At 34.4% G+C, this 22039-nt stretch overlaps 1 protein-coding gene across 2 annotated transcripts in view; it reads right to left on the reverse strand.

Moving 5' to 3' along the window:
* Positions 1 to 22039, reverse strand: part of CycY (cyclin Y) — a 116248-nt gene that overhangs the window by 49519 nt on the left and 44690 nt on the right. For both annotated transcript variants that reach the window (XM_085810053.1, XM_085810052.1), the window contains exon 3: positions 3616 to 3690. In XM_085810053.1, the coding sequence (XP_085666179.1) occupies positions 3616 to 3690 (75 nt within the window). The remainder of the gene's footprint in view (positions 1 to 3615; positions 3691 to 22039) is intronic.

Here is a 22039-nt window from a genome sequence, read left to right on the forward strand (position 1 = left end):
ATGGTGAGAAGGAATCACCTGGATGACTTCACACATGGAAGAATTATCGGAAGGTTGGAGGAAGGGTGTAGCGTTACCAGTGTAGCTGAAGAGTTCGGAATTAACAAAAGTGTCGTTTTGCATGCTTGGAAAGCCTTCCAAACCATAGGCACAGCTATTAGAAAGGTTGGTGGTGGCCGCTCCAGGAAGACAACTGCAGCAGATAACCGACATATCATCCTGCAGGCGAAAAGACCACAAAACCAGTCGGCAGGCGTCACAGCTCAGCAACTATGTATAGCAACAGGCAACAAGTGTCATGGTTTAATGTGCCTAGACGCCTTCACAAATGTGGCCTATTTGCCTGTTGTCCTGAACGCAACACCCCTTTGAAAGTTGGACATCAGCACCATCATTCAGAGTGGTGTAAGGAGCACAAAAACTGGACATCTCATCAATAGAGCCATGTCCTCCTTACAAATGAAAATCGTTTGAGTGCCACAAGCAATTCTCAATGCCAATTGATTTGGAGAGAGGTCGGGACACAGTTTCATTTTAGCAACATCACGGAAAGGGACCATTACAGTGTCCTAGAGATCTCACCCAGGGAGGCATTATGCTGAATGGGCAAACAGAGCTCCACATTTTTGACAGTTCGAGGTTCTGTTCTGTTTTGTAGTTCGAGGTTCTGAGACACCATTGCCAGGAGGTGATCCTTCCCCATATGCATCTGTTCCGAAGTGCCATTGGAGCAGATTTCGTTTTTATGGATAACAATGCATGGCCACACTGGACTCCTGCTGTTCAGAAGCTACTGAAAAGTGAAGATATCACTCGAATGGATTGCCCAGCATACTCCCCTGATTTAAATCCCATAGAACATGTGTGGGATGCTATGGGGAGACACCTTGTGGAACGATTACATCCCTTGGGGAACACCCAACAACTGAAGCATGCTGATTGAGGAATGGGCACTCTTACCTCAAGATCTGTTAGTGCTGAGTATGGATAGACGGCACGAAGCAACCTTTGCAGTAAGGGGATAGCATACCCTATACTAAAGAACATCTGCTTGTTGTTCTTTCTCATGTACAGATAATCATAAGTAACAATACTAGGAGTTCAATAAAGTCTGTTTTTGTTTGATTCCCTACAGTACGCATTGTATTCATTTTTGCATAATTATGATTTTGTCATCGTTTAAATATAAAATGCTGTCTCTCATTTCTGAATTTTATGTCTCTCAGATGATTTCTGGTGGAGTTATGCCAAAAACAACACCTGTTGCTTAAGCTTTGCACACAAGTGTAATATGATTTGAATTTTTACTAAATGTACACAGAGATCACAATATAAAGTTTTAATTACCACTGAAAGCATTTTTATTAAGAATTTATAAGTTTTACTTCCTGCCCATGAAAGATGAAATATACAGATTGGATTGGATCACTGCAAAGCACACACATGAAGAATGAACTTGAGAAGAGGTCCTTTCATTTACAAATTTTACCGAAAACTGACTTGCCTTTACTTCTTATACATACGGGAGGGGGGGGATCCCATATTATGTGCTCCTACAGCCACTAGAAACAGAGCTCTGTTGCTGTTTTGAGACTTCAGCAACTTAGTCAAAGGCTGTTCTAAAATACATTTTTCTTAAAAGTAAAAGCAAATATTTATGACATAGTTATCTGCATTAGTTATACCAGTACAAAAGTAAAGCTGATACGTCACTTTTTTATTAGTGCCATTAGCCTAGAATTACCAAAAAGCTAACAAATCTTTTTACAAGCCATCAAGCCATGTACATCCTTTTACAAGCCCTTACCAAAAAGCTAACAAATCTTTTTACAAGCCATCAAGCCATGTACATCCTTTTACAAGCCCTTTTTACAAGGCATGTACATCTAATGGGTTTGAATAAAAAAAATTAACTGCATTTGCAGAAGCTAATGAAAAAAACAATAACTTTTGTGTCTATAATTAAAAACTGTTGATTTTTAGATTTTGTTCATATAAACAAAAACTATTACAAGCTACTCAGTCAAATAAACAAATTTTACTTCTGACACATAAATCACTGTGACATCTGTCACAAAATATATGCACCCAGAAGGAAATAAACTACTATCACCAAACTCAACATGTATGTAGTGTATGAGGAGATAAGCAAATGATTACAAATTCCAATCAAAAGATGATTTTATTAAGAAGTTATGGCATGAAAAAGCTACAAATCAGTGCATAGTTTTAGCCACCTCTGGCAGCTATACAAACCGAAACACGGCTTGGCATCCAATCATGTAGGTCACTTTTGACCCCTAGCAGAAGATCATGCCAAAATGTTTGCAACTAATTCACTAACATTCAGGGATCGCTGCGGTTGCTTTCCAAGCATGTCCTAAACCTGCTCTATTGGCAAGAGGTCTGGTGACATGGCAGGCCACCAGAGCATTTCATATTTTTTAAAGACATTCAGAGCTCCGTAGGAAGTTGTGCAGTATGCAGATGAATGTTGTCTTGCTGATAAATGGCACTTTGGCAACTTGATAGCATAGGCAGTAAAGCTGGCATTAAAATGTTATCCACATAAGTGTGAGGGGTCATAGTGCCTTGAAGGATCACTAGAGGTGATTGTGTGTCCCAATAAATTACTCCCCAAACTGTCACACTTCGGTAATTGCCATATGCTGCTCGATAACAAATGCTGGATCGGACCATTGGCCTGACCACCTCCACAAGTATGTGCATTAGTTATCAGCATTGGGGCTGAATCGGGATTCACGGCTGAAAATGACACCTAGCAGGTCACACTCCAGTTTGCCCGAACTTGGCAAAAATCAAATCGACACTGCCTACGATATGGGGTCAGTGGTAGCCGTCTTAATAGATCACGGTAACATATACCAGTGTCGGCCACTCATCTCCAGATGATTTCCCTTTATACCAGTGGATGCTTGGAAGGTGGTAAATGGTGTTGAATCGAAGCTAGTAACATTGTTGGTGCAGAAGTGGCCACTCTTATGTTTGCATCATCCTCATGCTAATTTGTGCTCCTGGGACACTCTGACCCTCCACGCTGATAGACTATCCCTTCTGTAATCTATTGTCACCAACACTGAGCAACTAACATATCTCTCTTACTGAGCTGGCAGCCGATATGCCTGTTCGACCAACCTGCTTCTATAAAGGCACTATACACCTCTTTTCAAAGTCCAACAACTCTCTGTGCTGCCCTTGGTTACATCTCAGAACATCTCTAGCCTCAATACTATCCATTCAAGTCGACAAATTTGTTTGAATAGCCCTACAGAATGAGCAATCATGCTTTTAAATTCACCTAGCTGCGCACCTCATATGCACATAAGTGCGCCTTTGCATGTCTCATTGACATTGAAAATTAAATCATTTGCATATCTCTTACCAGACCACATTCCTGCCGAGTTTTGTGATTGTGGCTTGATTTCTTCTGAGTGCATATATTTTTTGTGAGAGTGTATACAACACAATTTCCACATGTCAATCTAATACTTTACTCTATCTCCTTACTATCAGAAAAATATAAAAACAATCTAAAGATATTTTAAAAACATTGGAATTTTAATGTAATAAAATTTTCTTCTAAAACAAACTCACATCTCATATCACTTTTAGATCTTTGCATAAACAAAGGACCAGCTGTTGGATGAGTAGATGGATCTGCATCAAAATCTAAACGAAAAAAAGTAAAATAAATTTGATCAGAAGGCTATCAGCAATATTAAAAACTAGAGTAAAAATATTCAATATTTCATTATTTAATCTTTTTAAAATCTTGCATAAATCTTATTTAACTATTACATAAAAAAATCCACACTCTAATAAAATATCCACACTACACATTTCATTTCATTTTATGGCATTATAAGCATTATTTCCACTAAAATATCGATAACCAAATAATGGGTGAAATTAGATCCAAAAGCAGGTAATACTGAAGTAAAACCATATAATTAAAAATAAGTTTAAGGAGCATAACATGAAGAAAATGAATATTATTGTTAATTTAAGCAAATTAACATTAATATTATTGTTAACTTGCTTAAATTAATTTGCTTAATTTAAGCAAATTAACAATATTTGAATTCCTTCTGTATTCAGTAATAATTGAAAAAATTTCCAATTAATGATTATTTAAGTCTCCTAACACGTTTTTTTCTAAAAAGTCTTGATTTTCACATAATTATTATTATTACTATTATTTTTTGGTAACAGGCTACATTCTATTTACACTTTCTGTCTCCAAATATAAAATAAAATTTTATATTATGTGATTTATGGTTTATCACTGCACAAAATGCTTTAGTTACAGGTTTTGCACCTGAGGCTTTGCCTGCGAAGTTTTCAAGGTGCACTTCATTTGCTGCTTGAAAGCATGGGAACTGTTGCTAAAGAGAAAAAATAAGGTTGTTTTTGTCATTCGCATCCCATTGTTTCATGCTGACTACTCTTGGTTATAAAGTATTTCATGGTAATATAATAAAATAAGGTTGTTTTTGTCATTCGCATCCCATTGTTTCATGCTGACTACTCTTGGTTATAAAGTATTTCATGAACTTCTAAAATAACTTACAAGTCCTCTAGTAGCCATTTATTGAGGTTATTGGTGTTTAGTTCACAGCATGAAATTAATGTTGAAATGTATATGTACATGATACTTTCAACATGGTTGTTGTGACTAGTGCATCATGTGGTACTTCATTGATCAAGCTGTGATAAATGTATTTGCTAATGAATTCATATAAAATCCCCCCCCCCCCGGATCACCTCGAGAAATTAAAAAATTATCTCATTTTTCAAGAAGACGAATTTGTCATGTGAGTCTCCAGGGTTATGTGGCCATGAATGTTCTGTACAGACTGTGATAAGTGAATGTAAAAGAAGTAATATCGGTATTGATGGTGATCATGATAAAAAATATGAAAGCAAAAGGCAATTCAAAATGTAGTGTTCCTATTAATTTCAATGTTTGTCACGTGAAAATGATATTGCTCAGAGCAGAGTGTGCAAAGTATCCAGAAATAACAGATAAATTCATGAGTTGTGCAACACGTCATTGGTCCATTCGAATTAGAAACTTTCAAGTTACACAACTGATCACAAATGCACAAAAATTACTTTCCAAAAGATATAGCTGTAGAAACCCCAGAGCCCTCACCATCAGGAGTGAGCAAAAGAAAAATGAATGAAAAACTATTTCAGCAATTTGAAAAACTATTTAGCAAGCTCATATAGCATATATTGCCGGAGGAGTACTATACAAGACCGGAGAGAGTATCAGCTCTTAATTTTCCTAGTTGAAGTCAACTTCATAGTATCGAGACATTGTGCGAGCTTTAACTATCAAACTGAGAACAGCTGTATGCATATATTTTAGGAAAGTTTCGGAACTGTAAGATGTTTCTTTTGGCAAAATAAATTTTATTAAGGTAGCATCAGTTCTATGTGCATTCAATCCATTACGAACCCGTACGCAAGCAACAATTTAATTGAATCATTAATGGCATATAATGGAAGATTTGGCTGGAAGCAATATATTGCTTCAAAATGAGCATAATTTAGTGTCAAACATGTTCCATTTGTGCAAATCATTTAGTGGATATATTTGGAACACCATCACCTACACTGGCAAAGAGACTGCATTTGATGAAAAATATCTTAATCATAGCTCATTGGTGTCACTTATAAGATGATTTATTGCGAAAAGGATATTTTTTGACAACTGACAATTTTTCCTCCTCAGAACTGACAGAACTGTAAAGACAGATTTATGTGACACAGTTTGAAAACTATAAGAAACAGCTATAAGAAAAGCTTAGCCCACTGCAAGGGGCGTAGCTAGAGGGGGGGCAAGGGGGCATCTGTCCTTAGGCACAGAATCCAAGGGGCGCCAAACTGATGTTATCCTCGGGCGCAGAATCCAAGGGGCGCCAAACTGATGTTACGACATTTTAGAATTAAATGTTTTCCATCCTTGGCAAGCAGTAAGGGGCGCAAAATCTTCAGTTGTCCCTGGGAACTGAAAACCCTAGCTACAACTCTGCCCACTGCATTAAAATCTGAAAAGCTGAAGAAAGGAGACACAATAGCATTTCCAAAAATTAAAATTTGTGTTCTTAAATGGGTGGACAAGAAACTAGTCTAAAGAAATAATAGAGATGTTAAGAAAAATAAATCATTAAGAAAACCTGCTGCAATAATAGATAATAACAATTATGTGGGAGAAGTGGATACGGCACACCAATGCTTATCATATTACACTGTACATCATCAACAACAAAAGAAGTATTACATAAAAACATTCCGACATCTGGTGAATCAAGTCATGTGACATGCTTTCGTTCTATATAAAAAATATTACTGTGGTGCCAGACTAAATGATTCAGACTTTCGCATTGAAATAATCAAGCATTTAACCCAGCACAAGGCACGCACGCACCCAACACTGATGTTGGAGATCATGCAGGGTGACTTTGTCACCCCAATTAGTTTCATTAGGAAAATGTGTTATAAATGTTATAGAAAACCATTTGATTATAAACAATAATTGCAATATTTCATTGAGAAACTATACTTATTTACTTAAGAAAATTTATTTCAATATTTAAGAAAAAATTCCATTCAAAATAATTACATACCTACTCAGGGATCAGAAGCTGACATACACTTCTGGCAAACATAGGAAGAATGAATTTTACATGAAAAAGTACCACATATTTTGCAAGAAATTGTAGTTTCGTTGTCTTTGAACCTTGGACACATAGCACATCGGCCTTGGTCAAGTTTGGGTTTCTTTGATGGGTGTTCTTCTGATCCACTAGAAGTCGCATTATTGATGCTTTCACAAAGTACTTTATGAAGCATTGGCATATTTTTTCTTATCTCTATGTGGGGCTGTATAAGAGATATAGCCAAATTTTTTAGGAATTTCCTCCTATTTCGATATTGTAAGCAAAGGGTCTTTGTTGACAATAATGCAACTCGGGCATTTATTGCAGCGACGTTCAACACACAATAAAAAACAACCATCGGACATCTGTTGGTTTTTCAAGCTGTGGAATATAATGATGACATTTCATCAACTTTGTCTACACCACCTTTTGTTGCATTATAAAATTGAATTATTTCTGGTTTCTTGGTATCATCACTTTCATCAATGGCATCATCGCAATGCATTGTAGATAACAAAACTACACATTTTGATTTTCTAGACACATATGATACTAGTGTCACGTTCTGTTGGAACCCAAATATAGAAGAATAAACGTTCCTAGTTTTTGTTTGGACGAACTCAGTGGAAATTTCAGCCTTGTTTCTCTTCAGGGTTCCTACAATAGTTAGCTTCTTTGACAAAAGTTCTTTTGCTAGAGGATAACTCGTATACCAATTATCCATTATGTTTCTGCCTGATCCAAACAAAGGGGTGCACATGCGTTTTGTAATTTCAAATGGTGAATTTTCAACTCTAAAGAGACCTTCCGGCTGTTGTCCTCCATATTATAGCTGTAAAATGCTCTTGAATCTACTAAGGCAAATATTTTTATTCCATATTTCGCTGGTTTGCTAGGTATATATTGACGAAAGGAACACCGCCCTTGAAATTTCTCTAATTTTTCATCGATAGCAACATATTCACCAATAATGTATATCTTTTGGCAATTTTCGTTGAAATCGGCAAAAAATTCTCTCACAGCCGCCAGTTTGTCCAATTTTTGTGAGCTTCACGACTGGTCACACTGTCTAACCGTAAACACCTGAGAAGAAAATTAAATCTTTTATATGACATTGTGTTTCGTAAAATTTCAATGCCTGATCCATCAGTAGCCCACAAATCTTGTGTATTTGTATGTGACAATTTATGCAAGCCGCACAGATATAAAAGCCCAAAAAGTGCTCTAATTTCCACATCATTTGTCGTTTTGGCATCTCGATCTCTGGTATAATTTACCGATATTTTTTCAATATAAATATTTGTACACTCTACAATGAATCATATCATTTTAGCACTGAAAAACAATTCCCACCTTTCTAGAGGCTCCGTTATATTGCGTGTAGTTCCTTTTAATCCTGGCAAATGAGTTTATCTTTTGAGAAGATGTTTGCACTTTTTGATTTGGTTTTCCTTTCTGACAAACTGTGTTATTTTTGCTAATAAAAATACTTTTTACTAAATCAGGATTTCCGTCGTCTTCATCATTTTGCTCAAATTCACTTTCGCTGTCGTGAGAACTGTATATTTCTTCATCAGATTCATTTTCACTATCTTGATCAATTTCTTCTTCAGAAGACTCAACTTCATCTAATAAGAGTTCTCAAACGTTCCATCTCTTTTTCATATTCGGTAAATTTACGTTTGTAAGCCATTATTTATCAAATAATCCAACAGACCAACAACAGAAACACTTGAGAGCACGAAGCTAAACTGCTACTAATGAAAAATTTCAAAGCAGTAATGGTCGCACGGGATGACTGAGTCACCCCATTCCCTCATGGATTCCAAGAAACGATTGCTTCTCTCGCAGAAAAGAAAAACAAGCAAAAATAACAATACACATTCCAAGGGGAGTGTCAGACAGGAGGCTACTAGAAGAATGATTCATTAACATAAAATATTTCCAGTCAGGATTGTTGATTTTCGACACATGGGGTGACTCTGTGCCCTTGCGCGACTTCTCCCGGGTTAATCTAAGAAAACTGCAGTCTAGCAGCTCATCATCAATCTTGACAAAGTTTGCATATGGATGTTTCTTAATTACAGAGCAGACATTTTCCAACTTTCATATCTCAGACAGGTAAGAAATCAAATGCTGTAAGACGATGTATTGTTTTTGCTCAATGTAAAAATCAAAATGGAAAGAGAACAAGAGACTAGATACCACTGTGAGGAATGCCATGCAGCATTACGTACGGTGCATTGTTTCAAATATATCACACTGAATATGAACTTTAAACATCATTTCTATCATTTAAAATAGGAAACATGTGCACCATTCTATGTTAAGGTATTATAGGTTTGCAATGGTGTTAATACTGCGTAAATGATAAGTATTAATACACACTTATTGACATTATAGAACACACTTATTGACTTCAGCTTCTCAATATCATCAGATGAAAGAATCATGTTAAATAATCTTCACGATAGATTTCTCAGCTCTTGTCAATTCATAAACTTTTAACTATCCTGCTTCTCTTTTTCTGTCCTCTTTTGGATATTTCCTATAAATCTATGTATCCACCCAATCATTCTCAGTATTTTCCTATACTTTAAAAAAACAGCCAAAGAATTGTGAAGACATATCGCTAACATTGCTTAACGAAACTATAACTGTTTTTCGTTTTTCAGTATTAACCTCTTCTTTATTATTGATTGGGATAGAACGAGGCCTTCTTCTTCCGGCAGTGCCAACCATGGTGGGCCCTCCCACAATCTTGATTCAATGAGTTTCTTCACATAACACCCTCTTGACGGCATATCGGCTGGGTTTTCTGCACCTGGCACATGAAGCCAATTTTCATGGTCCAATAGGATTCTAATTTCTGAAACTCTGTTATTTACAAAAATGCTCTAAACTTCTACGTTCTTTATCCAGAATAGTGCTCTTGAAGAATCGGTCCAGTAATATTCCTTTGAAATTTTGACATTAAGGTTCTTCTTGACAAATGAGGCTAATTGCACTCCAATAAAACAAGCAAGCAATTCAAGTCATGGTATAGTTATTTTTTTTTTTTTTTTTTCAAGGGAGCTACTCATGCTTTGGCTTGCAGTAGCATCACTTTAACTTCTTCTTTATTTTCACTTCCCAAATATACTGGACTTGCATAAGATCCCTGTGAAGCATCGGCAAACATATGCAAACTAAAAGATTGTCCTTCTGTCAGCGGAACTAGTCTGGGGATTTTCATAGACGATAACAAGGGCAATTCTTTGACCCACTTCAAAAATTTTCTTTTGATAACTCCAGGTAGCTCTGCATCCCAGCTCAATTTAGTTTCCCAACTCTTTTGCAAGTATAACTTTGGAAGAAGTGTAAAAAAAGCAGGTGAAATCTACTGGGTCAAAAACTCTTTGTACAATTTATAGTATGTTTCGTCTTGTCACTGAGAGATCAATCAAGTCGATATTAGGGACATCACAAAACAAAGAATCTTCATATTTATCCCACAAAAGACCAAGTACTTTCAATGGTTCGCCCATTGTAGATTTTTCACTTCTCAGTTCTGTGACCCTCTTAAGTCAAAGTTAGCACTTGCCATTAACTCAGTTGATTTTGCAATAAAGTATTCTGCTTCTTCATTCGAATTCATTGAAGTAACACAGTTGTCAACATAGAAGGAATTTTTCAATTTTGTTGCCACTTCCTTCAAAGAAGGTTCACATTGGTCTACATGAGAGTTGATCACTGCTCCTAAAAGAAACGGACAGCATTTTAGTCCAAAGACTACTCTGCAATGGCGAAATTTTCTTATTTCCTTTTGTTCCGAGTTTTTTCACCATAGGAATCTTAGAAAATCACGATCAGATCTTTGAACAGATATCTAAAGAAAAGATCTTTAAAATTTCTGAGATAATCCCTATTTTCCCTTGCCTAAATTCTAGAAGCAGTCTAGATACTAATTCAATTAAATTTTGATCTTTTGTTAAAACAGGTCAAAAAACTTTTTTGCTTTTGCTGACTTTTGCTATTTGTCCTTAGGATAGGAAATCCTTTTACTTGCATGAAAGGTCAAATACAGGCCTTACTGCTGTTGTAGAGTTATCTTTGAAGACCAGTCTGTGGGGAAGATAATGATTGTTAACTCGTTCCTCTTCTTCTATTATTCCAGATTCGAGCCAATCTTCAAACACTGCATTGTATGTTTCCAATTTATCTTTCAACATGAGCTTCTTTGTGGTGGAAATTAATCATTTTTCAGCAATTTCTCTGTTACTTGGTAAAACTTCTTTATCGTTGATCCAAGGTAAACGGACTTCATAGCGATCATCCACCCTCTTCAGAGTCTTGTGAAAGTGATCCCAAACTGCTTCTTCTAACTCTGAATCAGTTTTATTTTCTTTAGCATCTGTAATTCCCAGTGCTTCTAGCTTCCACAAGTTTTCTATGTCACTGCTGAGTCAACATTGACGTTATTGTTGATGACATGGACAAGGAGTTTCTTTCTGAAACATCTTTTATCTTTCCCATGATTGTCCATCCAAGTAGTGATTCCATGGCAGTCAGCCCATTTTCTAATTTCTGAATTCTTTCGGTTAACGGAGCACCTGCAACGTCAGCTCCAACAAAAATTTCTATTTTCAAATCCTTTTTTCCTACAGCAGATGCATTTATATTTTTCTGCCTTAGTTCTTCTATCCATGGTCCAGGCTGTAAACAGACTACTGGTACACAAATCTTCAACTGTTCCAATAAGATTAGTCGTCTAAAAAAATCACCTCTTAGGCTTCTAACGTTTACTTCATAGCATTTGTGAATTTCTCTCTTTGCTGTTACTCCTCCAAAAAGTGCATGAATTAAAAATTCAGATCCAACTGCGTGCATAATATTAATAATAGTGTTTCCAGAAACACTTCCTCTCAGAAATTGGTGCTCACAAGTGATATGCTATGTGTTTCCTCTTCTTTATTATTCTTTTCAACATCATTACTCTTTTGATTGGTGGGCAAATCCGGATACATGACACCCTAACGCCTTTTCAAGCATATCAAACATTGTACATTTGTCTTGCATTGCTTGGCACTGTGTCCAATTTTGAGGCAGAAGAAGCAACCTTTCCTTTTTTTTAAATTTCATCCTTCTTTTGAATTAAGAGTCATCTTGGAAGCAATGTCGACTTTCATGATTTTTTTCACAAAATATACAAGAAGTCTTTTCACTATAATTGGTTGCTTTATTATGGCCTGATAATAAATCATTCGCTGTAGGCACGAAATGTTCATCCTGGTACCTTTTATCTCTTCTACTTTCTTTGCACCCAATTAAATTAATTTTAATCCAGCTTTTGCCAAAGAAATCCTCTGCTCTCCTTCCACTTCATTCTTTAAAAGCAATAATAATTGTTTCAATTTCCCAGAGTGAGAATTTTCTGCTGTAATTACTGATGCATGATTTCTAAGCCAAACTCATAAAATGTCCTCGGGAATGCAGGATTCCACGAGTGGAAACAGCATTGCTGCCTGTTTGTCACTTGTCATTGCTATTGACTCCAACGAACGTAAATACGACTCTACTTGTCATACAGTTCTGATATATTGCATTTTCCCTTTTGATCAGTACCATTTTTAATAATTACCGTAATTTCCGGAAGAAAGGCCGCATCAGCGTAAACGTCGCACTCGAGAAAAATGGCGGGAAAAAAATTAAAATTACACAGAAACAGCGCATCAGCGTAAACACAGCAATAGATTAAATTGCGCGTGACATCGTCGTGGGCCGTATAGATGCAAAAACTCAACCTAAGTCCTGATATATGACATACCAGTTAAGAAAAATGCATGAAATGAAACAATAACTCAAAAATAAATTAAAGGTAAGAAATGTATAGCTTCTGTGACGTTTAGAGACATTTTCAAAAATTTTCCGCTCCCTAATTAAAAACTATCCAACAAGTACTTGTACTCTAACTGATGGGATCTGTATTTGGCAGAACGCCAAGAAAAATCCATTCATGCTGAAGGGGAAATACGTCAGAGTTCGTTATTGTGAGGCAGGTGGTGTCGTGTCCGCCTTTGAAAAAAATTGCAGAAAAGGCAGGGGTGGAAAGAGGATGGGTCCTGGAAGATTCATCGAATGCCAGAGGAGAGAGACTATTCAAACTGATGAGAATGTTGATTTGAAAGGGGGAAGAATGTTATTGTTCTGAGATCTCGTTTAGGGTGAATAAGGCATGTAGGTCCGTTCAAGGGAAAGAACGTAAACAAAATAACGTTCGCAAAAAGCAACTGAGTGGTCTTTTGTGTGGGAACAGCACCAATCTATGCACAATGACAAGGTCATCCAAACTATGTACAATAACCATCATAGGAAATAATTTATTTTTAGTGCACCTAAACGCCGCATGGGTAGAAACGCTGCACCCGCTGAAAATTTAAGTTTTAAACAGGTAAACGCCGCGGCGTTTCTTCCGGAAATTATGGTAGAACTAATAATTCCTGAATATAGAATTCTATTAACAATTCTTCCCTGCCAAAACTATTTCTTAAGCTTTCTGTAACTTTTTCATAATTTTCAGCAGTTGCATGGAAGCTGTTTACAATATCACGTGGCTTGGTACCGGGTACGGTCGCTTGAACAAGATAATGCATCTTGTCCTTGTTTTACATATCTTTACCTGCATGTATTCGTTGAAATTGTCCGCAAAACGGTAACCAATCTTTAATTTCCCCACTGAATTGTTTTAACTCTAATTTAGGTAATTTCAACTTCCGTTTATTCAAAATTGAGCACTCTGGCAATAGATTGTGTCATTTGGCGACTAAAAAATAATACCATTTCTACTTGTATTAAATCTAATATTTCTTTGTAATCTTCAACTTTTGCCCATTCACCTTCAAACTGATGATTTGAAGAAAATTCCGAATTTAATATTTGAATATCAAATGCACTAAGTTCAACAGATAAACGTTCTAAAGTAACAAGTTTCGTTTTCATAGATTTTTCATGAGGAATTTCCTTTTCTAATTCCTACAAAATTTCATTAATTGTTTTCGTAAAAGACGCTGACAGGTTTTCGTTTCTCATTTAACAATTCTATTTCAATAAAAATAAATTCAATATAAAGTCAAATAAAATTAAATTCGATAAAACCAATAAAATTACCTTGACTTGTTTTACCGATCACCTTCGCAGTCACCAAAATTGTTCGAGATTTGCAAGAACTAACTGGTCTCCTTTCTCCTAATATACTTAAAATAATTTTACATTTAATATTCCAAACGTCATATTTTATTTTCAAAATCTGTAGAACTACATCAAAAATCAGATGGTTACCACTCTTACAGTTACAAACTATGAAAGAAAGATAACAACTGAGGCTGGGTTCTAACACGTAGGGTGCCATGTTTCAAATATATCACACTGAACATGAACTTTAAACATCATCTCTATCATTTAAAATAGTAAACCATTCTGTGTTAAGGTAGTATAGGTTTGCACAGGTGTTAATACTGTGTAATGATAAGTATTAATTTTTTTCAAATATGTCTTAATTTTATATCATTATTTTGTATTCAATTGTTCAGAAACAATAGGTCCCCTCCCAATATGTAAGAATGCATCCTAACGTATTCTCTGAAAATAAAAAATATATTTTAAGTAGAAAATAACCTTCACTGCTTAATATTCCTACAATGAACACATGGAAAAATAATGAAAATTTTGTATGTTGTTTATTTATGTCAAGCATTTTCTGATTATGATAATTATTTTTTCATCTGTTTAATTGAATTCTGATTTAATAGACTATGGTAGAGCACACTAAAGCTATCTGTCTAAATGTTCATAAAAAGGACTTTATAAGGAAGCCTGGCCCATATTCACTTAGAAAGACCTCCACAAGGCATCCTTTTTCTTAAGCAGGTAGCTCCAGTAATAAGATTCCAGCACCACTCTGATGTGCAAAGCATGTTTCTCAAGAAGAAAAATATGTCAGAACTTCCTGCAATCTTGAAAGTTATGACAGGAAAAGTCAATAAATTAACCAAACTTTTACATCTGAGAAAAATATTACAGTTGACAGAAGTTTTGACCTGCTATTCATATATGAATTTTATAAATCCATTCATGTTTTACAGAAGATAGTTTAAATTTTTAACTTAATTAGCTTTAGAATTGTATGGATTTAATTATGCTGTTAATTCGTTTCCAATTTTACAATTTAAAATTTTCAAAACTAGAACTGGTTCAACAATAAGAATAAAAAAAAGGGGGGAGGAAATAAGAATAGAAAATTCAGTATATTGATTATTTTTTCTCTCACGAAATAGTCCAAAAGTTAGATAACGTAAAATATGGTACATGCTTATACTTGTGTTTTTACAAGTATTATAAATTTCTCAAAGTGAATCCATATACAGATGAAACGTAAAAGCCTATTTTATGTACAAATGTTTAAATTAAAGAAATAAGTTATCATTATAGTACCATATCAGAAAACATTGCTTATCTCTTATATAAGAAAACTGCTAAGATATGCACATTTATCATTATATGCTACAGATTGCATATAACGATAAATGTGCATATTTATGTATATACCTGTATTTATGGATCTGATAATATGAATACATATGCAATTTATTTACATATAATTAGCTATAAATGCAAAAGCTGGAAAATCTGAACATTTGAGGTATCTAAAACCGTTTGGGAAAAAGAAAGTTTCCTAAAAAAATTTAACTGATGTTGCATTTTACTTTAAAATCATAGATTACATTTTAGGTGTTGACTGATGGTCTAAATAAGTAGAAATTTGTATAAATTACTGTTTTTACATAGCACATATATTTTTAGTAGAGGTAATGAATGTTATAAGTATATTTAAGAATCTGCGGACAGTACCTTAACAATAAGGTTTGGTTTATATGATCACTGTAAAGCCTCAAAGGCTATCTGACTAAGAGGAGGTGTCCATTGTATAGAACTTTCTATGGGAAACCGACTTGTATATACCTACATAACACATGGGGAAAAACACGAAAATGCCCATGCAGACAGCCTGTTCACTGTATTCGAACCTCGGACCTAATTACCAGAGTTCAGAGACTTAACTGCTCGGTCACTGGTAACCCTCCTAAGCAACAAGGACTGAGTTACAAAATGTGATACTTATCTTTATAACTGATAATGGCTGGTTGAGATTTGGTTTTAAATAAGAATGCAGAAAGAGAAATACAAAAAGAGAAATCCTTAAAGTAATATCTAAAAAGCTACTTGGTTTGTATTACAAAAAAACAGTAATGATTGCTTATGCAGCCTTTTTCATTTTTAATATATTTGGTACGACTGTGAGAGTACTGTAAAATATGAAATCAAATTACAGAACATAATACTTCACTTTCAAACATTAATTAAAGTTTCAAAAGCAATAATGCACATTTCTTTGAGTAGGAATTCATTATATTTAGAATTTGATGCACAGTGAGTAGGGAAATGAAACTGCAATTGCTTTGTGGATGGTTTGTTAACTGTATAAAGCAGAGCATACAACGGCTATTTGCTTAATGTAGGAATGACTTTGCCGAGAGGCCTTTTGAGAGAAACTGACTCATATTTACGTACAGATATACACAATGATTAATGCAGTCAGTTATTTCGCTGAGAACTGAGCTCAAGTCAAACTACCTATGTTCAGCAGTCTTACTCATTTGGCCATGTTGGCAAGATCTTTTCTCGGATGTGAAATAGCATTGAACATAAATTCATGACAATCAAGAACTCTCTCTCTCCCTCTCTCTCTGTGGCAATTTCTCCATGGTTTGTGCGGAAATCATTTCTTATTGTATCAGCTAAATGTCCTGAAATGACTTTTGCCTGAAAATGATGTGGCAGTTTTGCTACACTTTTGTCCAAACGTTTTCATAACCGATACCATTTTACTGACAATTTTAAAAAAATAATCAAATTTATATAAAAATCCCAAATTTACTCCATAGCTTTACTAATATGCTTTACACACACTGGGAATCAATATTTTATTATTATCAAACACATTAGTCATTATATACGTGAATGATGGAAACTGTCCATCAACGTCACAGAATTTTGTTTTGGTAAGTAAATTTATAATATAATAAAATAAAAATGGAATACTGATATATTCAAATGTAAATTGCACTAAATGGTGCAAAAATTTGCTTAGGCCAAAGAAGGTTTTAATACCTGTGAACAGAAAAGCAGTGAGATTTTCCACTTGGTTTAAATCATGAAATCCCTTTTTGACCCATTTCTGTTGAAATGACATTTCCTTAATTTGCACATATACATGTTTCTGATTAAAATATAATATGTTATAGAATTTGCATTCAAAATGCAATATGCAGACTTTTGTTACTTCAGTCTGAAGCAAATTTTTATGGACTTTTGCGCATATTCTCCTTTGAAAACCATTTTATCTCAGAATTTCTCAGAATCTTCTTCTTCAGATAGGCCAAAAAATAAACTTCCACGTAAAATTCATTCACAATTTTTATCCAAAATTAATGAAGTTTAGTGACTTTCCCTCAATCATTCAAGAATTTTTGGTGATTAAATACCCATCCATTCATTATGTCATTTCTGTAGTTAACTTTTCATTTTTCTCTTTACCTACCCAACGAAATCTAAAAAAAATATATCGTTAGAAAATTCCCCTTTTCAGGGTTATATTTATTGAACTCCATTAAACCACCTGTCTGTTGTGCAGTTAAGAAATGAAAATTAAACAACAGAGATTACATTCATATTTATTCTAGTTTTACAATATACTATTTACTTCAACTTTTCTGTTTCTTTTTTGACTAGGTCAAATTTTGAAATAAATTTCTGACTTGTTTCGCCAATTTCACTCACATCTGCAGAGTCATTTCCGTAATAACAGTACAATGTTTCATGAAAAACGAGTTTTCCAATTTCATATCCTTATTCTGACAATCAGTGCAGTGTGTGTTCATAAGGAAAGGGCTTAGTGAACAAAGTTCGAATTTTTGGCTGTATTTCTTAACCATGTAATAATACTGAAAGAGGAATGGATGCATAGGGATTAAAAAGCATAGAGATGCATAAAATTCCAATAAGAACGAAAACACAGGAAAATGAAAGGTGCGAAATAAAACACATTAAAAAATCTTTTTAGTTACATAATTGTTAAAAAATAAAAAACAAACTTCATCATATGCCTCTTTAAAATGTTACTTAGTTTATCAGGTCAGGCTATTTTGGATATGACAAACCAAATGACAGCTATCTTAAGGGAAGGCATGCTTTTGAGGATGACTTGCTAAGCAAAACTGGCTGGTATTCACGTTACACAAGCAGAAAAATGCCAAAAGCTCACATATAGCCAGTCCGTTTGCCTGGACCTACATCGAACAACTATTATTCAACTGTCAACTACTAGATCACTGGTCGGGGACCCAACTTCACAGATCACATAATTTTAAGTAACACAATTTTTTTTATTGTTGATTGTTTGTAGATTGGATTTGACTATGACAAAGTACACAAGGTTTACCAGCCTCAGAGAATGGATGCCTCCATGAAGGGCATTTTAAGGAAAATTAACTTCGAATCATGTTAGACAAAGAGAAAATTGTTTTCATTCTTGAATTAAATTTTTAAGCTGTACCTGTCTCACAGGGTTCATAGCCACATTTTAGTTAAAAAAATAAGCACCTATAAGCACTTTTCAAGCACATTTTAAGAAAAAAAAATAAGCACCTGTCTAATTACATCATACACAACTGCATAACCTTAAAAATTAGACTTGTAATTTAAAATACTATGAGAAATGAAGTACTTATTAAGAGAGAATAAGCATTACCTCAACCATGGAAAATAATTACTTTTTTTTTTTTTTTTTTTTTTTTTTTTAATAATAGTTCAATTTACAGAACTAGCTTACAATGAGAGACAAGAAACTATGAAGAACTAAACTATATTACAAGATTTAATGATGAAATTTCAGTTCAAAATAGAGAAAATAAATAATAATAAGGCATATTTATTGTATTCGCTTGGAACCTAATAATAAATACAATTTATTTTTCCACTCATATTGATATTTAAATAATTTAAATCTAAATTCTGAACATTTTCTAAATTTTCATTGTATATCAGTTTTCTCTTAACAGATATTGCAAGCAAAGAAATTGAAGTAAAAATGAGGAACATTTCTGAAATCAGAAGACAGAAATTTGCTTCAAATTTTTAAGATCTTGATAGAAATTCAAATGTGTGTAGTATTTGGGTGGGAGAAAAAGAATGCCGAATGTAGCGGAATTTTCTACTGCTTTCGCAATTCTTTGACGAATAGAACGACGGGCACCTACCTGTCTGTACTCTTCGTGCACACCAAAGGTTATGTTAATGCAGAGAAAGGGGGAAAAACTACTTCCGGGAGTATGGCTCACCATTTGACATTCCATATTAGGAAGAAAAGTTGTTTATTTAGTTTCGACTTTGGTACGGGAAAAAATAGCTCGTTCATTAAAAAAAAGCACTAAAAACAAAAAAATAAGGGCTTTAAAGAAAAAGTAAGCACCTATAAGGGCCTTCGCATTTTAGTTTCAAATATAAGGACTTATAAGGACCGCTACAAACCCTGTCTCAGTAAGTGAGATGAAATTAAATAAGAGAATTTATATGAAGTTCAAAATATATGCATTAAAATACATGTGCTTTAATTATAAATATTCCCAAATAATAAGGATATTTAAAAGTGCTGTTTCATTTTGACTTTAGTATCATATGATCAGAAATATCGGGATAAGGAAAGAATTATTACTATTATACTTTTCAAAGCATTTTAATAAAACTTTGCAAATTAAAAATTTTTCAATATATATACAGTCAAAAGTTGTTAATATGGACACCCATAATCCGGACCTCAAAGCTACAAACTTTCTGCACATGCGTCGCGCATAGGCATTTACGCATGCGCGTAATACTTTTACACATGCGCATTTAATGTATAACGGACGGTATAAGCTAAGCTAAAATTATCTAATTATCTATTTCAGTTAATGTTGCAGATTGCGTTGTTCCTTAATCTACGAATTGGATCTGGCTTATTATTTTTTGCAGACTGTTAGAGCAATTTTATAAAAGTAAGCTTGAACTTTCGATTATGTCAAATAGAATTTCCGATCAATCAAAAAGTGGAATTGCTGTAAAAAAATGGATAAATTCATATCCTTTGTTTCTCTAACCATTCAGAAATCTGTTTATCAATTTCACGCTGCTCTGCAGGGGGGTGCATTGCAGCACGGAATGAACTGGAAGTTGATCTGTCAGCACTATCCTGATCTTCAGGGCAGATGTTTTCATTTTATTCAGCTTATAATTCCTTACTAAATGTAGTATTTCATCTCGATGTACTCCGTCTTTGATATGATTTAAATCAAATTCCTCGTCATTATAAATATCACGAGTACACATCAAATAGTTTTCTGGTTGCAATTTTCTAATTTCAACTATGCGTAATGTATGCTTTACGCATGCGCGTGTTGAAAGAAATGTTTAATAAAGTAAACAAATAAATAATAAGCTTTTTTTCTGTGAATTTTGATACCCTTTAGATCATAACTGCTCTTTATTTCATAAATTACGGTTTCATATTTTAAATTTTATAATTTCTGCATGCCATCTTACAAGATTTAAACTAATGATATATAATCTGGAATCGCCGAAGTCCCGACGAGTCCGGATTAAAGACTTTTGAGTGTATATTATACAAGGGTAAGATGAAAAGTTCTCAGCCTGACTCGGAGATATCGCTCCAATCAACAAAAATTTGTGTTTCCTGTCTAGGTGCACGTGTCATTAGTTCGTATGACCAGTTTCAACATGTTCTCTCAAGTAATCTGGGTACACAAATTTTTGCAGTAAGCATCTCGTATGTTCTTCATTAAGATGGATAAATTTGAATATTGCGCGGTCATAAAATACTTCATTCTGAATGGATCAACCCTTAGATAATTCCACCAAAATTGACAAAAGTTTATGAAGACTCTGCTGGTTCCATGTCAACAGTTAACAAGCGGGCAAATAAATGTGGTTGCACATCCCTCAAGGATTACCCATGTGAAGGACGTCCAAAAACCGCAACGGCACCGGAAAACATAAAAAAAGTGCATGATATCATGTTGGACGATAGGCAAGTGAAGGTGAGTGAGATGGCTGAAGCTGTGGGGATACTGGAAGAAAGGGTGAAAAATATCTAGAATTAGAGATGCAAAAGCTCTGCACAAGATGGGTGCCGCATTTGCTGAATGCCGATCGAAAGCAAATGTGGAACTGATTTTTGCAGCAATTTTTGACTATAGATTGACTATTTTTCTTAAGACTATTACTCGTTGAAAAGATGATGGCAAGCTTACAAGTGATCAAGTTGAAGTGCTAAAAAGATGGAAGTTAAAGAAGAGTTCTTTAGAGATCTTCTCTGAGGAAGTAATCTTCCAAGGGAGGAGGCTAATCTAACTATCAACCTGAATGTTACTGAAAATGGTTGAACTCTGGAACCTGATGCACAATCCTTATATGAAGTGAAGAAGGATATTGAGAATTTAAATAGCAGGACTGCAGAGCCAGATGGTAATTAAGGCAGAATTTATTAATATTGACCTACCTGAACAGATTGATGCTATTTGTTAGGTTATAGTTAATGTTTAGCCTATGGAGCAGGTGCTCATTGAACGGAAAGAGGGCTTCATATATCCCATTTTTAAAAATGGAGACTGACTGGAATGTTACAACTACTGAGGTATCACCCCCCCTTAAATGTGGCATTTAAAAGCTTCTCCCATATTTTACATAACAGGTTATTACCATATGCATCTACAGTTATTGGTAGCTACCAATGTAGGTTTCAAGCTGGGAAATCTACTATTAATCAAATTTATTCTGTTAGACAAATTTTGGAAAAAACTATTGAACATAATATTGATATCTTTCATCCTTTTATAGATTTTAAAGCACATACTGTGAAAAGCTGTTTGAAACTATACTCTAATTCAGATGTCCTAGAAAACTGATTGATCTATCTAGAATGACTTTAATTAAATTTGCACAGTTAAAATCATGTTTAATCTATCACAGACATTCTACACTGAAAGGGAGTTGAGACAAATTGATGATCTTGCATGCATTTTTTTTAATATTACCCTTGAAAAGGCTATTAAAGATGTTATTATAACTAGATGCAACATATTTCAGAGATCTATATAATTATTAATGTATGCTGATGTCATCAACATTATTGGTGGAAGTAAAGAGGCGATTGTGAATGCATTTATTTCTCTATCGTCTGCAGCCACAGACATTGGACT

Source organism: Stegodyphus dumicola, chromosome X2, assembly GCF_044657685.1.
Source record: "Stegodyphus dumicola isolate Sdum_Otavi_A_Nest chromosome X2, ASM4465768v1".
Classification (NCBI taxonomy): Eukaryota; Metazoa; Arthropoda; class Arachnida; order Araneae; family Eresidae; genus Stegodyphus; species Stegodyphus dumicola.